At 48.4% G+C, this 14,153-nt stretch overlaps 1 protein-coding gene across 2 annotated transcripts; it reads right to left on the minus strand.

Moving 5' to 3' along the window:
- Positions 1-703: 703 nt before the first annotated feature.
- On the minus strand, positions 704-12,894 carry B3GNT9 (UDP-GlcNAc:betaGal beta-1,3-N-acetylglucosaminyltransferase 9). 2 transcript variants are annotated; one of them, XM_068411240.1, is made up of 2 exons: positions 12,591-12,894; positions 704-4,085 (listed from the first exon to the last, which is right to left on the minus strand). In XM_068411240.1, the coding sequence occupies exons 1-2, from the start codon at positions 12,683-12,685 to the stop codon at positions 2,774-2,776; spliced, it is 1,407 nt and encodes a 468-aa protein (XP_068267341.1). In that variant the 5' UTR covers positions 12,686-12,894; the 3' UTR covers positions 704-2,773. The 2 variants fall into 2 exon arrangements, with proteins under 2 accessions (XP_068267341.1, XP_068267340.1); XM_068411239.1 differs by lacking the exon at positions 12,591-12,894 and adding an exon at positions 4,932-4,975.
- Between the last annotated feature and the right edge of the window lie 1,259 nt (positions 12,895-14,153).

Genomic DNA, 14,153 nt, shown 5'->3' on the forward strand with positions numbered 1-14,153 from the left:
CTTTTGCCTGCTGTAGCAACAAGTAGAATTTAATAAACCACAGGGGTGCAGCACTGCTCTCCAGCATTTCCCAGTGCTCACAGTTGGGGTCTGTCAACGGCCAGCTCAACTGCAGAAGCAAATGGAAACTTTTAAAACCAGGTCAAATGGGTCATGCAGCAGAAGCTGATGACCAAGAGCAGATGTATCTTTCATTAATAGATACTAGATTTAGTATTCCTTGGTAAAAAGAAATGAGCTGTTCCATAGACTAAGGCAATGGACTAAATAGTTTGCTCTAGCTCTGCTTCTGCTAACTATCAGGGTATGTGCTGGCACAGGTGGATGTTGAACAACAACTTTGATCTGGGACAAAAAGCCCTCATTAATGCTGTATTGTGGGTAGGTTGCAGATCTGAAGACATTATAGAGGGAGGAGCCAATCTCTGTGCATCTCCAAGTTTAAAAGGAGTATCTTAATAAGGACTGCTGAATCTGACTGGCTGCCTTGTAGGAAATAATAAGGTAAGCTGTGGTTATTTTTCTGTCATTACCATTAAATTAAGTCCAGCATAAGGAAAGATTTACCAAGTTATCCAAAATAATGAATAATGTATTTTTCATGTTGCTGTCCTCATGAAAAATACACGTGGTGTTAGTCTTACGGTGTGTGTACAGATGTACTCAACAGACTCACTCTGACAACTAGAGGCATGTCTGCATGCTGTCTTTTAATTCTGGTATAAATAATTTCCCAAACTGTAAACTAATCACAGATAATACATTTCTGTACAAGCTCATAAATACATACATACCACACGTGTTAGCAGACTGGCTTTCTCCCACCAGCAAGTCTCTGGCTTATTTCCACACCCTCCAGAGCTCCTTGTAAAGCTCACATGAGCATTTTGTATTTCAGGATTGCACCCTGAAAATATCCCGAATCAACATATGGTCTTTTGATTTCTATATAGCTGACCTTTCCTTGGAAATGCATTATTGTAAGGCTTAAACTCCTATGATGGATCAAGATAACATGTAAGACTGTTGTTAATAGTGTACCAATAGATACTACCAGCTTGCTTTCCTCCATGTTGTGCATAGTTAATACCTGAGCCTGGACTGCTGGCTGGACCCAGATATGAAATGCAGCTGCACTGCAGGCCCTGTTTAAGGGAAAGCAACTTGCTAGACATCTATGACTGATTGTAGTTTCTTTGAAGCTGCGTGTTTGGGCCCTCCTGAAGAGGGATGGCATCGGGCGTTCTCCGATGGATGGGAGCTTTGTTGAGGGGGGGGGGGGAAATTGCAAAAGAATTAACAAACACAGTATCAGAGGTGAATGCAGGCTCTTTGCCCCATGAATTTCAGAGCTTTTTAACCCTGATTTAGAGGAACTTACTTCCTGTTTGATGTCCAAGAAAAAGATGTTCTTTTAAGGTAATCTGCTGCTGGAAAAAACAAAATGCTTCAAAGTACCGACTATCCTTTGACAAACTAAGCAATCCCGTGTTCTTGTCTGACACTTAAAATAGTCATGAAGTTACAGACTGACTGAAACTTGGAAAGCCCAACAGAAAGATTGCTGTGTGTTTTTGCTTTCTTGCAATGAATTTAGAAAGGCTTTTATTCCAAAGCTCTTGTGTCTGAAGACTACTTTCTCCCTTCACATGACACCCGCAGCAATATGAAAGGTCTTGGCTGCTCTGTGCAGCTGACTGCATGCCAGGTGAGAGCACCGGGGTCTATACAAACCAGCCCAGTCCATTGACAAGTTTTCCTTTGGTTTGAAGAAGCTCCCAAATGTGACGCAAGCATCAGCTCTGTGTGGTTTTACCCTCACAAGCAAAGGCCAAAGGATGTCTCCAGATGCAAACCTTCTGAAGATCTGGATTAGATGGTGAGAGAGATCAGATGCTGTGGGATGACTGAGTTTTCACTGTGTGCCAGTCAGCATAGCATAGAGAGCCTGAGCTCATGGAAGTGCCAAAAACCGGTCCCTTGAGTCCTGAGTGTGTCAATGGAGCAGATATTTGAACTGAGGTGTTGCTACGAATAATGAAAAACCAAGACTCGGAAGGGTCAACTCAAAGTTCTTCATGTCCTTTCTTTAAAGGCCCTTCAGAAGTCTGCCCTTTCCCAGTTGTCTACGTACCTGTCCTTTGCTCAACCAGCCTCAGCCTCCAGTTTGTTTTCTTGTTGTCCATCCTATCTGCAACGTATGGGACCCCATTTCAACAGCTGTCAGTTGTTCTTTTCTTCTTCTCTTACGAGGCCTATAGAAAGCCATCCAGGCAGTAGTGATTTGATTTGAGCATACGCTAAGGTGACTTGATTTCCTTTACTCTAGTTACTGTGTAGTTTGATCATTTCTCAATGAGTCCAAGTCAAGGTAACCAGTTGACAATGATCCCTGTGTTCCTTGGCATCATCTCTTAGCCTCTATCTTCCCTCATATCTCAAATTTCTAACAATGTTGAAAAATCTCCAAGGATTGCATTTTGCAATGTGCTTTTACACATTGGCTCACTAAGCACTGCTATAATTCTAATAAATAATAATAAATTAAAGATACTGTTATGATTATTTGGACTCATTAATGGAGAAGGACCTACACAGTATGTGTGTGCAAATGTGGAATTTTGGCAAATTCCTGCAATACTTCGTCGTTTTCTCTTAACATTGTAAATAACAGGTGCTAAAATACTGCTAAAGTTGGTTCGTTTGGTTGCAGCAGTTTCAGGTTCCCTTTCTCAGCTGGTTTGCTATGTGTTTTTGCTGTGGTCTGCCTGCATTATCTGAGGGGTGATGCCTGTGTTGTTATTTGAGCTTTCTTTTTCCATTGGAAAGGCTTCTTCACTTGCTTCTTCTGAGTACAGGAAAGACGTGGGCTGTGGAGCAGGTTCCACATTAGCCAGATCTCAGCAACTTTCAGACTGTGAACTACCATGAGATCTTTGTAAAAACAGGGGTCAAATGTCTGTAGGTGTGGGGCAGCAGAAGGCTTGACAATGCCAAAGGTCTTGAATCCTTCATGCAAAATGGGTTTGAGGTTGATTCTCTGTAGGCACATGCCCAAAAAAACATCGTCGATGGGAAAGAGTTCCACCTCTCTGCAAGCCCTGGAGAGCTTCCTCATGGTGCGGCTGGACAGCAAAAACCCTCCTCCTCCTGCATAGGCTGGATAGATGCTTAGCCCGTACATGGTCTCTGGGATATAGTATTTGCTCTTTCGGACACGGATAGGGCGGGCATTGTAGATGATGTCCCCAACAAAGAGGTCCTCAGTGGGGTCATGTCTCTCAAGGAAGTCCACAATGTTCTCGACGTTGACAAAAACATCGGCGTCACCTTTAAAGATAAATTTCACGTTGTGGCAGAATTCAGCAGCCCAGTTCAGGAAGTGGATCTCCTTCAGGGTCAGATTGAAGAAAGTGTCCATGAAGTCCCAGAGTAAAATGTCCCGATATGTCTGACTCTCCTGGTGGATCAGGGTGTCCCATGTCGCCAGCACTGTCCTATTCTTTGGCGTTCCCAGGAGGAACACTCGCTGGATCTGCTCCCCGTTCACCAAACCCTCCCTGCCCCAAGTTTTCCGGACAATCTCACGTCTGTCGAAGTCTTCAACTACCGATTTGATAGCAATGAGCAGAAAGGGACCTCCAGGTGTTTTCCTGCATTTCTTGGGCTGGTTAATGAGGAGATTGAAGTTCCTGTTATCCTTGTTTAGGAGATAGCGCTTGAAGTTGAAGGCAGAATCAGTCAATGGGGGTGGAGTTGTAGTTTGGACCCTGTTGTTGGCCACTTCTGTCCGTCTAACAATAGGAGTTACTTGGGATCTGGGTACCGTTGCCTCTGCTGGCATCGGTCTCCAAGGTGCTCTGGGTTCAGGGAATATTTCTGGTGTTACTGAAGGCTGCTTCTGTGTCGGCTTCTTGTTTCCTACTGGGACTAAATGTTCCAGTTGGGAGTAGAGTAAAGAGCAAAGCGCTACCAGCAGGAAGAGGGTACAGATCGCATCCCCTTTGAGACGAACTCTCATTGTCTCTGCGGTGTTTCTGGGACTGTTAAAAGCTGTGTTTGAGCGGCCTGGCACCAATGGCCATCTGTAAACAAACATACAGTGTGTCAGCAACGAGGATTCGGCAGCTTTGAAGCACGCAGGCAAGGCTGACTGGAACGCTATTTAAAAAATGAGCAGCAAAGTGCATTTCATTCGTACAAACACCAAGACGCTTTAAGGAACTTGCCAAAAGGCACACGGGTTGCAAACCTAACACTGATCCTAGTGCTCTGGCTCTGTGACTCGGTTAGTGAAGTCACCAAGCAGTCATCAGTCATCCCAAAAACCACTCCCTAAGCACAATGTGGACTCAGCCCTTCCTCCCCCATCCCTCTCTGCCAAACAGACTTTGCCATTTCGGAGATTTCACCGCTTTGGGAAAATCAAGGTGGAAAATGATGAACAATACCATTCTTCCATAAATAATTAGATTTTTTTTTTTTTTTTTCCCTAACTTGGTAACTGTTTCTTGCTGCTTTTTCCCCTTTTTGAGTCAGAACAGGGAGGCGCAGGGCTGGCTGTTGAAGGCCAGACTTCTCAGCAGCAGCATGTCCCTGGCGTTTCTCTGCACGGAGAGCTGCCTCTCGTAAACCAACTATGATTTGTGCCTTCAAAATGAATACATTAGGCCCAAGCTTCAATGCACGTAGGGCCCTTTCGCTGCCAGTAATCTTTATAAAATATTAAACTGTTATAAATACTTCCATTAATAAGGTTAGAAGGGGCGCGGGTGTTTTGCCTCTGCCAAATCACCGTAACCGATAAGCAAGGGGTGGGCAAATAAATCCCAATACGCAGAAGCAAGGCAGAGCCTGGTGTTAAGAATGTTTTATTCAAGTGTGAGAGATGAAGCTGCCTTTTGAAATACAAGATTTGATTCATTACTTACGCTTTTCCCGGAGATCTTCTGTCTCATTCGATCAGTTCTTCAACTGCAAACAAACAAACAAAAGTTATGAAAGAGTAGTAAGAAGGCCGAAAGCAGCATGTAACCACAGTTGAGGGAAAGAGCAGGTCAAGTGTCTGTAGCTGCAGCAGAGGCAGGTCCTCTCATCTCCCCTGTTTCCCACAGCAGCTCAACAACTAAGTTGGACAGCGGGGACCCGACAGTTGCTCCAGGCTCCTGGAGAAGGGAGGTGACAATCGTAATCCCTACAGTAATTAGCAGGGAGCATGTTCCTAAAAGTTTAGCTCTACCCAAAAATTTTCCCACAAGTGCCCATAACTATTCTTACATAACCCACTGATAATCTCTTACACTTGTGCAATTTCCAGCTCTATCGTGCCTGTGCTGTATTAGCAGAAGCTGCCTTTGAAGGTATTGGTTGTCTGTCTTGAATTAGCTGAGATCTTCTTACCCAAAAACTTCTTGACTGAAAGCTGCCTGGTTGAACGTCAGTCCGCCTTCACTTAAGGAATGCTCCTTACTGAGGACTGAAAAGGGTGGAGGAGCCAGGGCTTGCGGCTTCCTACGCAATTTATTCCTGCTGTTCACTGTTTTCAGCGTTGTTAGCCTACGCAGCACACAGGTGGATGCTCTGCCTCCAGTCGAGCCCCGTAGCCGCTTCATTGACTCAAACATCTAATGGGCAGCTACACGCTGGGTAAGAATATTGTTATTGAATGTGATCGTGACTTAAAACAGGACCCTCTTTAGTTTAGTGGCATCCGTTCCCAGCAAATCCTTTGTCACTGTCATGGATTTTATCACTCGCTCATTGTTTGTTAACCATCAGTTTCCTATCAGCCATAACATTATCTTTTCAAAGCTCAAAATTAGACTGACAAATCTGTAGTTATGAAGTATTGAAACAGTGGCCCAACATTACTTCCAGACCCTGTGGGATCTAGGCAATATTTCAAGACCAATGAAAAAAGCAAAATTAATAAACAGTTTGATTTTTTTGGCCAGCCCCTTTAAAATTCTTAGATGCACATTACTTGGACCTCATAATTTTAAAATATTTTGCTTTTCCATTACTGGTTAACTGCATCTCCAAGTTACTGTTGAAATGGGGAGTATTTCATCATCGTGTGGTATCAGATATCTTTTTCCCAAGTGCAGCTCCAAAATATTTACTGACCTCATCTGCTTTGTCTCCAGTATTACTGAAAACTTTATTGTAGCAAATGGTGTATCCGTGCCTTGGCAAGGGTCTTTGCATTCCCAGTGGATGCGCAGTCACTTCCTCCTTGTCCTGATGACTGTCCTTTTTTCCTCAGGCCGCCTTTCTCACCCTTTTCTGGCCTCTAACAGAGATTGCTGGGGTTTTCTCCATTTGTTGGCTTTTTCTACTGTAGCTTTCACTTCTCTCCTAGGCACGTTTTAACCGGCATAGCTTTGATATTGATAGCAGGATTGTAGAATTTCCTCTGATCTCTCATAAGTTGTTGTTAAAATGCTTCTAATAATCAGAAGCTGTTTTCTGTTTATGTTTTTTCTGCCACGTGACTTGGCTCATAACTATTTTCACCCTCGTGAAACAGTCTCTCCTAATGCGTATAGGATGTTAGTTTGCATTTTACGTCTGTCGCGTGCAGATCGCCCTTGGCAAGTCCTGATTGCGGTGCTCTGCAGCAACACACTGTGTTTCAGTTTTGTGCTAAATCATCCTTTATCTGCCAAGACATGGTTCCCAGCAGGCTTTCCCTCATGTTACCTTCAATAATTTTGAAGGCAAGCTCCGGGGGTATGAAAGGATGGTCCCACTACACCCAAGACACACTACTGAACCGGATCCACTAAGGAGAGAGAGCCTGTCCCTCCCCTGCCCATCACGAGCAAGAATTTTTACTTGCTGATATTCATAGAATCATAGACTGGTTGGGTTGGAAGGGACGTTAAAGATCATCTAGTTCCAACCCCCCTGCCACAGGGAGGGACACCTTCCACTAGACCAGGTTGCCCAAACCTGGTAGGTATTGAGATACCTAAAATAGGAACCCTGTCTTAAAAAGCTCAGAAGAACTAAAATTGAGGCATTTTTGCTCCTTCTGTTGCGATGGGATAAGCTTTATGGAGGTGCTATGCCAGCTCTGTGCACATGGTCTCCAGAGCAAGCAGGAGATGCGGAGTCCCTGGTGGGACCGATCCTGATAGCCTTGGGATGTTTGTGTATCTCCGCTCTTTGTAAAGTCTCATCTATTTCCCCACTGTAACACCATTTTCTTTTCCTTTTCTATACAAAAGTTTGATCTTATTTCAGCTGCCAGGCTCCAGCTGGTAATTAAGGAGCTGGATGAAAGTCCTGGCTCTTTCCTGTGTTTAATTCTATCGGCGAGGGTTTGGAATGAAATGTGTGTGTCATGAAACTCGTAATTTCCATGACTTACAGATTTATCCTGCCAGCATCTCAGAATCTGGCAATAAGCGCCCTTGGAAAAGCCAAGAAAAACCCTGGATTGTTACAAGCCTGGGCTGATAGCCTGAATTTTCTTCTGTATTTTCATTTATTGAAAGAAAAATATCTGAAATAGCGATTTCCATGCTGAAGTAAAACAGTTCAGTGCTGAATATAGACATCTCATTTTCAAAAGAAATTGCCAGCCCTTGAAGTGATTCCTTGATCGAATTATACGGATTTTCCAGTCTTTGTTAGATATTTCCTCCTTTTGAAGGAAATACCCTGGATTATTACACAGATGTGAGCTCTATCCGTGGATGTCAGTGTGGGAAAAGCCATCCTGTTCTTGAATTCAGAGGGATTGATGAGTCTGGCAGACACTCCAGTATGTCTGAAAGCCAGAAAGATTATTCATCCACCTCGACACTGGGGAGGGGAAAAAAATTACAGGGCTACCAAAGCGAGCAGAAAATATTTGATGCCAAACGAGAGATGTGAGCACAGCAGAGCATTTCACAGCACAGCATCTCGCTGCGTGTCCCCATCCAAGGCAGACACGCCTCTGCTTTGTACGCCGCCGTGGGGGATCTCCATCCAACTTGTGAAACGGAGCCGGGGTTGTAAAACTGCTGCATCGCTCAGTGCCCTGGAGAATGCAGGCTTCCCGTGTCCTCCAAGACTGGAAAAACGGGCACTTGTCCCTCCTTGTGTTGGCTACCCGGGGATGGCTCAGTAGGGATCTCGAGTCCAACTCGAGCAGGTGTGAATGGGATGGTGCAGTTTGCCCCAGCAGTGGGACAAGGGGGGTCCTGGGGCTGACCAGGAGTGTTGTGTGCTGGGCTGCAAGCACCAGTGATGTTAGGGCTCAGCTGGGATGAAGGAAGAGGCTGAGAGGTCTCGTATCCATGAGGTGACAACATGGGGAGCCCGTACATAGGGAATGTGCTGGAAGGACCAAGTGGTCCGCAGCCTGCATGGCCCGAGAGGCAACAAAATGCTCGAAAGCTGGAAGCGACCGAGCTGGGCACGGCACCCTGGTGAGCATCCAAGCAGGGAATCTGACCTGCGCTGTTGCACGCTCAGGCAGAAGGCCCAGTCCCCCATCTGGTTTTCATTTATTTGAGAGGAGGATTCTGAAATATGGCCAAGGAGTGCTGCAATAAAAGCAGTTAAATGATGATTTTTAAATTTTTTTTTTTTAAGCTGCTAGTCCTTCGTTCCCAGTTGAATGACGTGAAGCCTTAAGCTCATCATGGAAATGTCCTTCTTTCGCAGCAGCTGTCACGTCTCCATCACTTGTCACTTCTGCTCACATGGGCCCAGGTGGGGAAAAGCCTCTGGATCCTGTCCCTGAATTCAGTCAAGGAGCCTCCGTGATTCTGGCCTATTGCTTCGTGCCTTGAAGAGTGGTTATTCAACCCGCCCAGCCTCGAGAAAAGCAGCTGTGATGGCAAGGCAAGCTGGAAATGTGGTACACCGAGCAAGAGGGTACGAAACACAGCCGTGAACTCTGCTGCACGCTCAGCCCAGCCCGGCTCACAGGAGCATCCGTCCCCACCAAGCACGGCTGTGGGTTGTCCCCAGATCAACTTGCTGCCCCACCGCATGCGAAGCATTTCCAGCTCCCTCCTGGCTCCTCTCCTCGCTCCTGAAGCTGCCACTGGTAGGTTGGGGTTGGGCAAGGGAGGGGGTGCGTATGTTGTGTGGACCACGCAGTATGTGGGGCTGTGGTTGCCGATGGAGATGTTTTATCTGTTTCTCTGTACAATGAGCTGAAGAAAGTGTTTGGGGATCCAGCACCAGTGGGTTCAATGAGCTTTTTTGTAATCCTCAGAGGCACCAGTTTAGTTTAAATGTGTTGTTGAACACACAGACACGAGTAGCACTCTGTTTTGTGTGGGGCTCACTTGTTTTGCTCTCTTCAAACCATGCTGGGCTGCTGTCCTTCTCTTGTTCTTGTACAGAAACCTGAGGTGAAGCGCTAAGGCAAAGGTTTCAAGCTCTCAGCTGAGTTATCTCTGTATGGGTCTTGTGCAGGCCAAACTTTGACTTCGCCCGGCATCGTGTGGGTGTCTGGTCTCTTTGGGGTACCCACAGGGAAATGTGTCAGCTTCCAGTGGTGGGTTAGTTCTGCCCCACACAGAAAAACATGCATGAAACAACTTGGGTTTAACTGTTTGAGCTGGTTTTGGAGTGTTTAAAGGGGAAAAATAGCTGTGTTTGACCAGGGGAGCAAGCCCTGTTTCATTTCTGTGTTTGGCTGTCACGTAACAAGTTTTATTCCTGCATGGTTTCATTTTTGATTTTGTTGCTTGATTTGTTTTCCCCCAGGCAAAGTCAGTAACCTCATCAAAATTGGTGCCTCAGGTGGCTTTGGTGCCGGACAATTCCCCCCTCTGCGTTACAGGGTGTTTGTGACGAGGTCTAATGTGGAGCTGTAGGATTACAAAGCCATGCTGAACAATTAGAGCTTCTTGACTAGAAGACAGGACAGGCTGAAATATAAGAGATGCCCTTCGACACTGCCAAAGCCCTAGGAAAACGAAGTAACCAGAACAGTCGCTACACTGCCTTACCAGAAGAAAGAGCCCATCTCAGTCAGCCGCTTAGAAGTTCTGATGTCTATAAACAAACCGAGAATAGGCCATGGGATTTAATTAGCTGAATGGCTTGAGAGAGCTTTCCCAGGAGCCGGGATCTTGGGCCAGAGCCACAGAGCCAGAGCGCAGAGGGGCAGAGGCTCACAGGGCTGCCCCGCACACCACGGCACTGCTCGGGCGTTGCTGGCCGGTGCCATCGTCACAGCAGCACTCCGGCCCCGTGCGCACTGTCACCGGCACTGCGTCACTGCTGCCGTTACTTGCATGCAGCACCTGGAGGCAAAAGCCCTGTTGGTTGAAGCGCTGCAGGAGCAGGTAACAGAAATGCAGGCCCCGCTCCAAAGGCCGCTTCCACCTTTCCTGTCAGAGCTGCTTTTCGGGCCAGTGTAAACGAAAGGATGAGAGCCGTGCTGTTACAGGACAGGGTGCCTCACAGATCGCTCTGCTTGCCCCAGTCCTGAAATACGTCGTTTCATCAGCTTCCCAACTCGCTGAACCCGTTTCATTGTGGCCTCTCCTGTCGGCGCTGCCAGCATCGCCTTCGCAATGCCAGTCACGGTCAGGCAGCCGCTGCAGATGGCTGCTGTGGCTGCCTCCTTCAGCTGCCACCCCAGTCAGCAAAGCTTTCACAAAGCACACAAACTGAAATGCAAGGAAACTGCAGAGCTGCTCTGCGAGATGGATGCTAAGATGTCTGCTCTCATGTACCCGGGTCCCAGAAAGGCACTTGCACCGTCCCCAGCGGGGAATCGCGTGGTGTCGTGGCAGAAGGCAGCACAGTTGTGCACAGCAGACCCCGTGACCCCAGGCAGCGCTGGCTGCCTGCACCACCGTCCCCACGACCTCCGGGGAAGGCCGTCTGCCTGCACCACTGTCCCCACGACCTCTGGGAAAGGCTGGCTGCCTGCACCACCGTCCCCACGACCTCTGGGAAAGGCTGGCTGCCTGCACCACCGTCCCCACGACCTCTGGGAAAGGCTGGCTGCCTGCACCACCGTCCCCACGACCTCTGGGAAAGGCTGGCTGCCTGCACCACCGTCCCCACGACCTCTGGGAAAGGCTGGCTGCCTGCACCACCGTCCCCACGACCTCTGGGAAAGGCTGGCTGCCTGCACCACCGTCCCCACGACCTCTGGGAAAGGCTGGCTGCCTGCACCACCGTCCCCACGACCTCTGGGAAAGGCTGGCTGCCTGCACCACCGTCCCCACGACCTCTGGGAAAGGCTGGCTGCCTGCACCACCGTCCCCATGACCTCCAGGGAAGGCTGGCTGCCTGCACCGCTCCTCCCATCGCCCTGCTGACCCTCTGGTAAGTCACTCACGTACACGTGGCACGGTTTGGGGACTGCAGCTCCGCTGCATTTAAGCAGTGCAGGGTGTTTCCCCGGCCCTTTCAGGGCAGGACGCGCCGTGGGGCAGTGCCCATGCAGGACTGCGCTGCTGCCAGGCACACCATGGCAGACGCCAGCAAACAGAAAACTCCAGCCCCCTCCTAAGTGCAGCACCGCGTCTCTAACGAGAATGTTGAGCTGCCTGCAAGGTAGGGGAAGGTAACACGCAATTATCTTCCGCAGGCTTAGCAGCCTGGAGAGGTACTTTCCTAAGTCCAGATGGTCTGATTTCCAGAATGACAGAGAGCTCAGCAGCTCAGCTCGCACCCGGGGTGCTTCAGGGAGACAGGCCCCTCCTGGGGCAGCCAAGCACAGGGCGAGGAACTTGTCCTCTTTTGCAAACATTCATTTCCACCAGCCCCAGGAGGAGAATAAAGCCTTGCAGGCTCGTGAAGGGGTGAGAAACAGCCCCACTGCAACCACCACCCTCCTTTCCAGCCCTCCCCAGGCTGCAGCGCTCGCTGCCTCTTCAGCTCCCAGACCCTCTTCTGATCTGATAAATAATTTGCCTGATGTGCCCGAAAACCCGGCAGTTCCAGTGCATTAGTATGGACTTACTGTTGTACCCAGACGGGAGAAGGAGTACATGTACGTGCTGACTTGCCCCACTAATTTCAAGATGATACCCAAGGCATAAATTTATCAGAATCTGCCCAAAAGCTGTTAAAAAAACGTGATCAGTAACTGCTCATTTCACTGGGACTGAACTTTGTTTCCTTCTCTCTTCGCAACACTAGAGAGCTTCAAAATGCCCATGTTTTGCTGACAGCCCTCAGTGGTGTATCGCAGGGGGAAGACTCCTGTCCTTTTACTGACGAGGAACGGCTTGTAAATGTAACATGCCACCACTGGAACACATTTGTGGTTGGGAAGAAACCCTGGCTTGCAGCACTGGAGCCATTCTCTAAAGAAGCCCCAAACTTACTTCTGTGGAAACAACCTAAAACACACTCAGACGGTTCTGTGGGAAAGTGAAGTATAAAGCAGAGGTAGCGGGGCCAGAGACTCCATGCTCGGAGCCTGTAGCCGACCCTGCTGCGTGTTAACAATCACAGTGCAGGTTGCAAACAAGGCAAAGAGAAAAGAACAAGGCAAAAACAAAAGCCGCAGGCTGGAGGGAAAGGAAAGCAAGAAGGAGAGTCTCCAGTTCACGCTGCTTGCTGCATAACTCCCCCTAACCCACCCCGATCGAACATACATAACAGATACTTACATCCCATTTGATAGCGCTGATCCCGCGTCCCCTCGGTGATGTCTTGGCAGCGGGCTGCCAAGTGGGCACATCTGGATGTAGTTAGCGTTAGACATTCCTCAGCCTTTAAGAGAAACCGAGGAAATCCTCGCTGCGTGCAGCAGCCCTCGCTCCCCCGCGCTCTGGGCCCTTCTCATGCTCAAAGCCAGCAAAGTTTCCCCACTCTAGTGTGCCCACAAAGGGGGGTGCGGGTGCCAACGGGCTCTGGGGCGAGACGCCGGGCTCCCTCCTCGCACACCCTCGCTTGCTGTAGCCTGGTGGAAGGAGCAGCCGCGCCAGGGGAAGGAGCTGGGTCCGCTTCCCAGCGCCTGACACGTGATCGCGGGCTGGGGAGCGCAGATGGCCTCCAGCGCCCGAGCCCCGCGTCCCTGACTGCAGGGCCAGGCTGAGGGCTTCCAGCCGCTCTGCTGCTTTACCAGTTACGAATAACCACCACCAAAAAGGCTATTTTTTTTTTTTTTTACTGTAACTTTTTTTCAACAGGAAATGTACTAATTTTTCTGTCTTCTCCCCCCCCCGCCCCCTCCCCAGGACACACACAATTTGGCTTTTTCTTTTAATCCCCTTGTGATTATTTACTTTACCTCTGCAAAGGCTCAAAATTAGAAATTGAGTTTGGGTTCAGCTCAGAAGGAAAATCCACTTGTGGGGTCGGATTCTTTTTTTTCTAGTAGGGAACTGATGGGAGGAGGCTAAAGACAGATGTGAGGGTTCCTCCCAAACCTCCTAAAACACGAACAACAACAAAAAGAAAAACCACCCATTTTTTTCCATTTAATTTGAATTGCTTCAAAACAAAACGTTTTTGTTTGGATTAAATTGCCATCACCACCGATCTGCCAGCTGACTGCAGCCATGGTGTTCCCTATCTCTGTGGCTGTTTCTTTGTCTCTGCAATGGAAACGACGACCCTTATTCCTCTAACGGAGGCCAAGGGTGTGGAGAGTGCCCAGACCATGGGCCCTTGAATATGCAAAGTTTTTCATTTACAGTGAACTTGTCATAAAAGCAGGTTTTGATCTACTCTGTTGTTTTCACAAACACCTGACTGTTTTTTAAACATAATGTAAAAATGCTTTTTTGATGCATTTTTCATTTCAGCTCAAACGTTTTGCTTTATTGAACACAATGTCACCGTGACAAGCTGTCATATGGATGGGTTCCTGATGAGCAACCCTCAGGCCCTGCATCCAGGCGCTCCAGGCTGGGCAAGCCCTTCCCTGGTGATGTGCAGCTGTCTGAAACACGGCAGTGCCTCGCTGAATAGTGCAGCTGATTGGAAACCTCTGCCATAGATGTTACTCAGCGTCACGCTTTCCCTGTGCCGACCCCAGGTACCTTTATCCTTCTCCGCAGCAGCAGCCCCAGGCTATTTTTCATCCCTCCTCTGTAAGGAGGCAGATGACGGTCATGGAGGCGAAGAGCAGAGAAGCGTCCGCCTTTGCTCAGAGGGGCTGGCTGTGGAGCGAGGGGGACCGCTCCCCGAAACCATCGGGGACTCACAGCAGGTATTTCCACCGCGTT

This window comes from Nyctibius grandis, chromosome 12 (assembly GCF_013368605.1).
Source record: "Nyctibius grandis isolate bNycGra1 chromosome 12, bNycGra1.pri, whole genome shotgun sequence".
NCBI lineage: Eukaryota > Metazoa > Chordata > Aves > Nyctibiiformes > Nyctibiidae > Nyctibius > Nyctibius grandis.

Bases quoted from the DNA above. Each gene is read 5' to 3' on its own strand.
- B3GNT9 (XM_068411240.1), bottom strand. From the start codon at position 12,685: ATGTCTAACGCTAACTACATCCAGATGTGCCCACTTGGCAGCCCGCTG. The intron at 4,086-12,590 runs GTAAGTATCTGT...GTTTGTTTACAG, and splicing joins TCAGCGCTATCAAATGGGAT to ATGGCCATTGGTGCCAGGCC.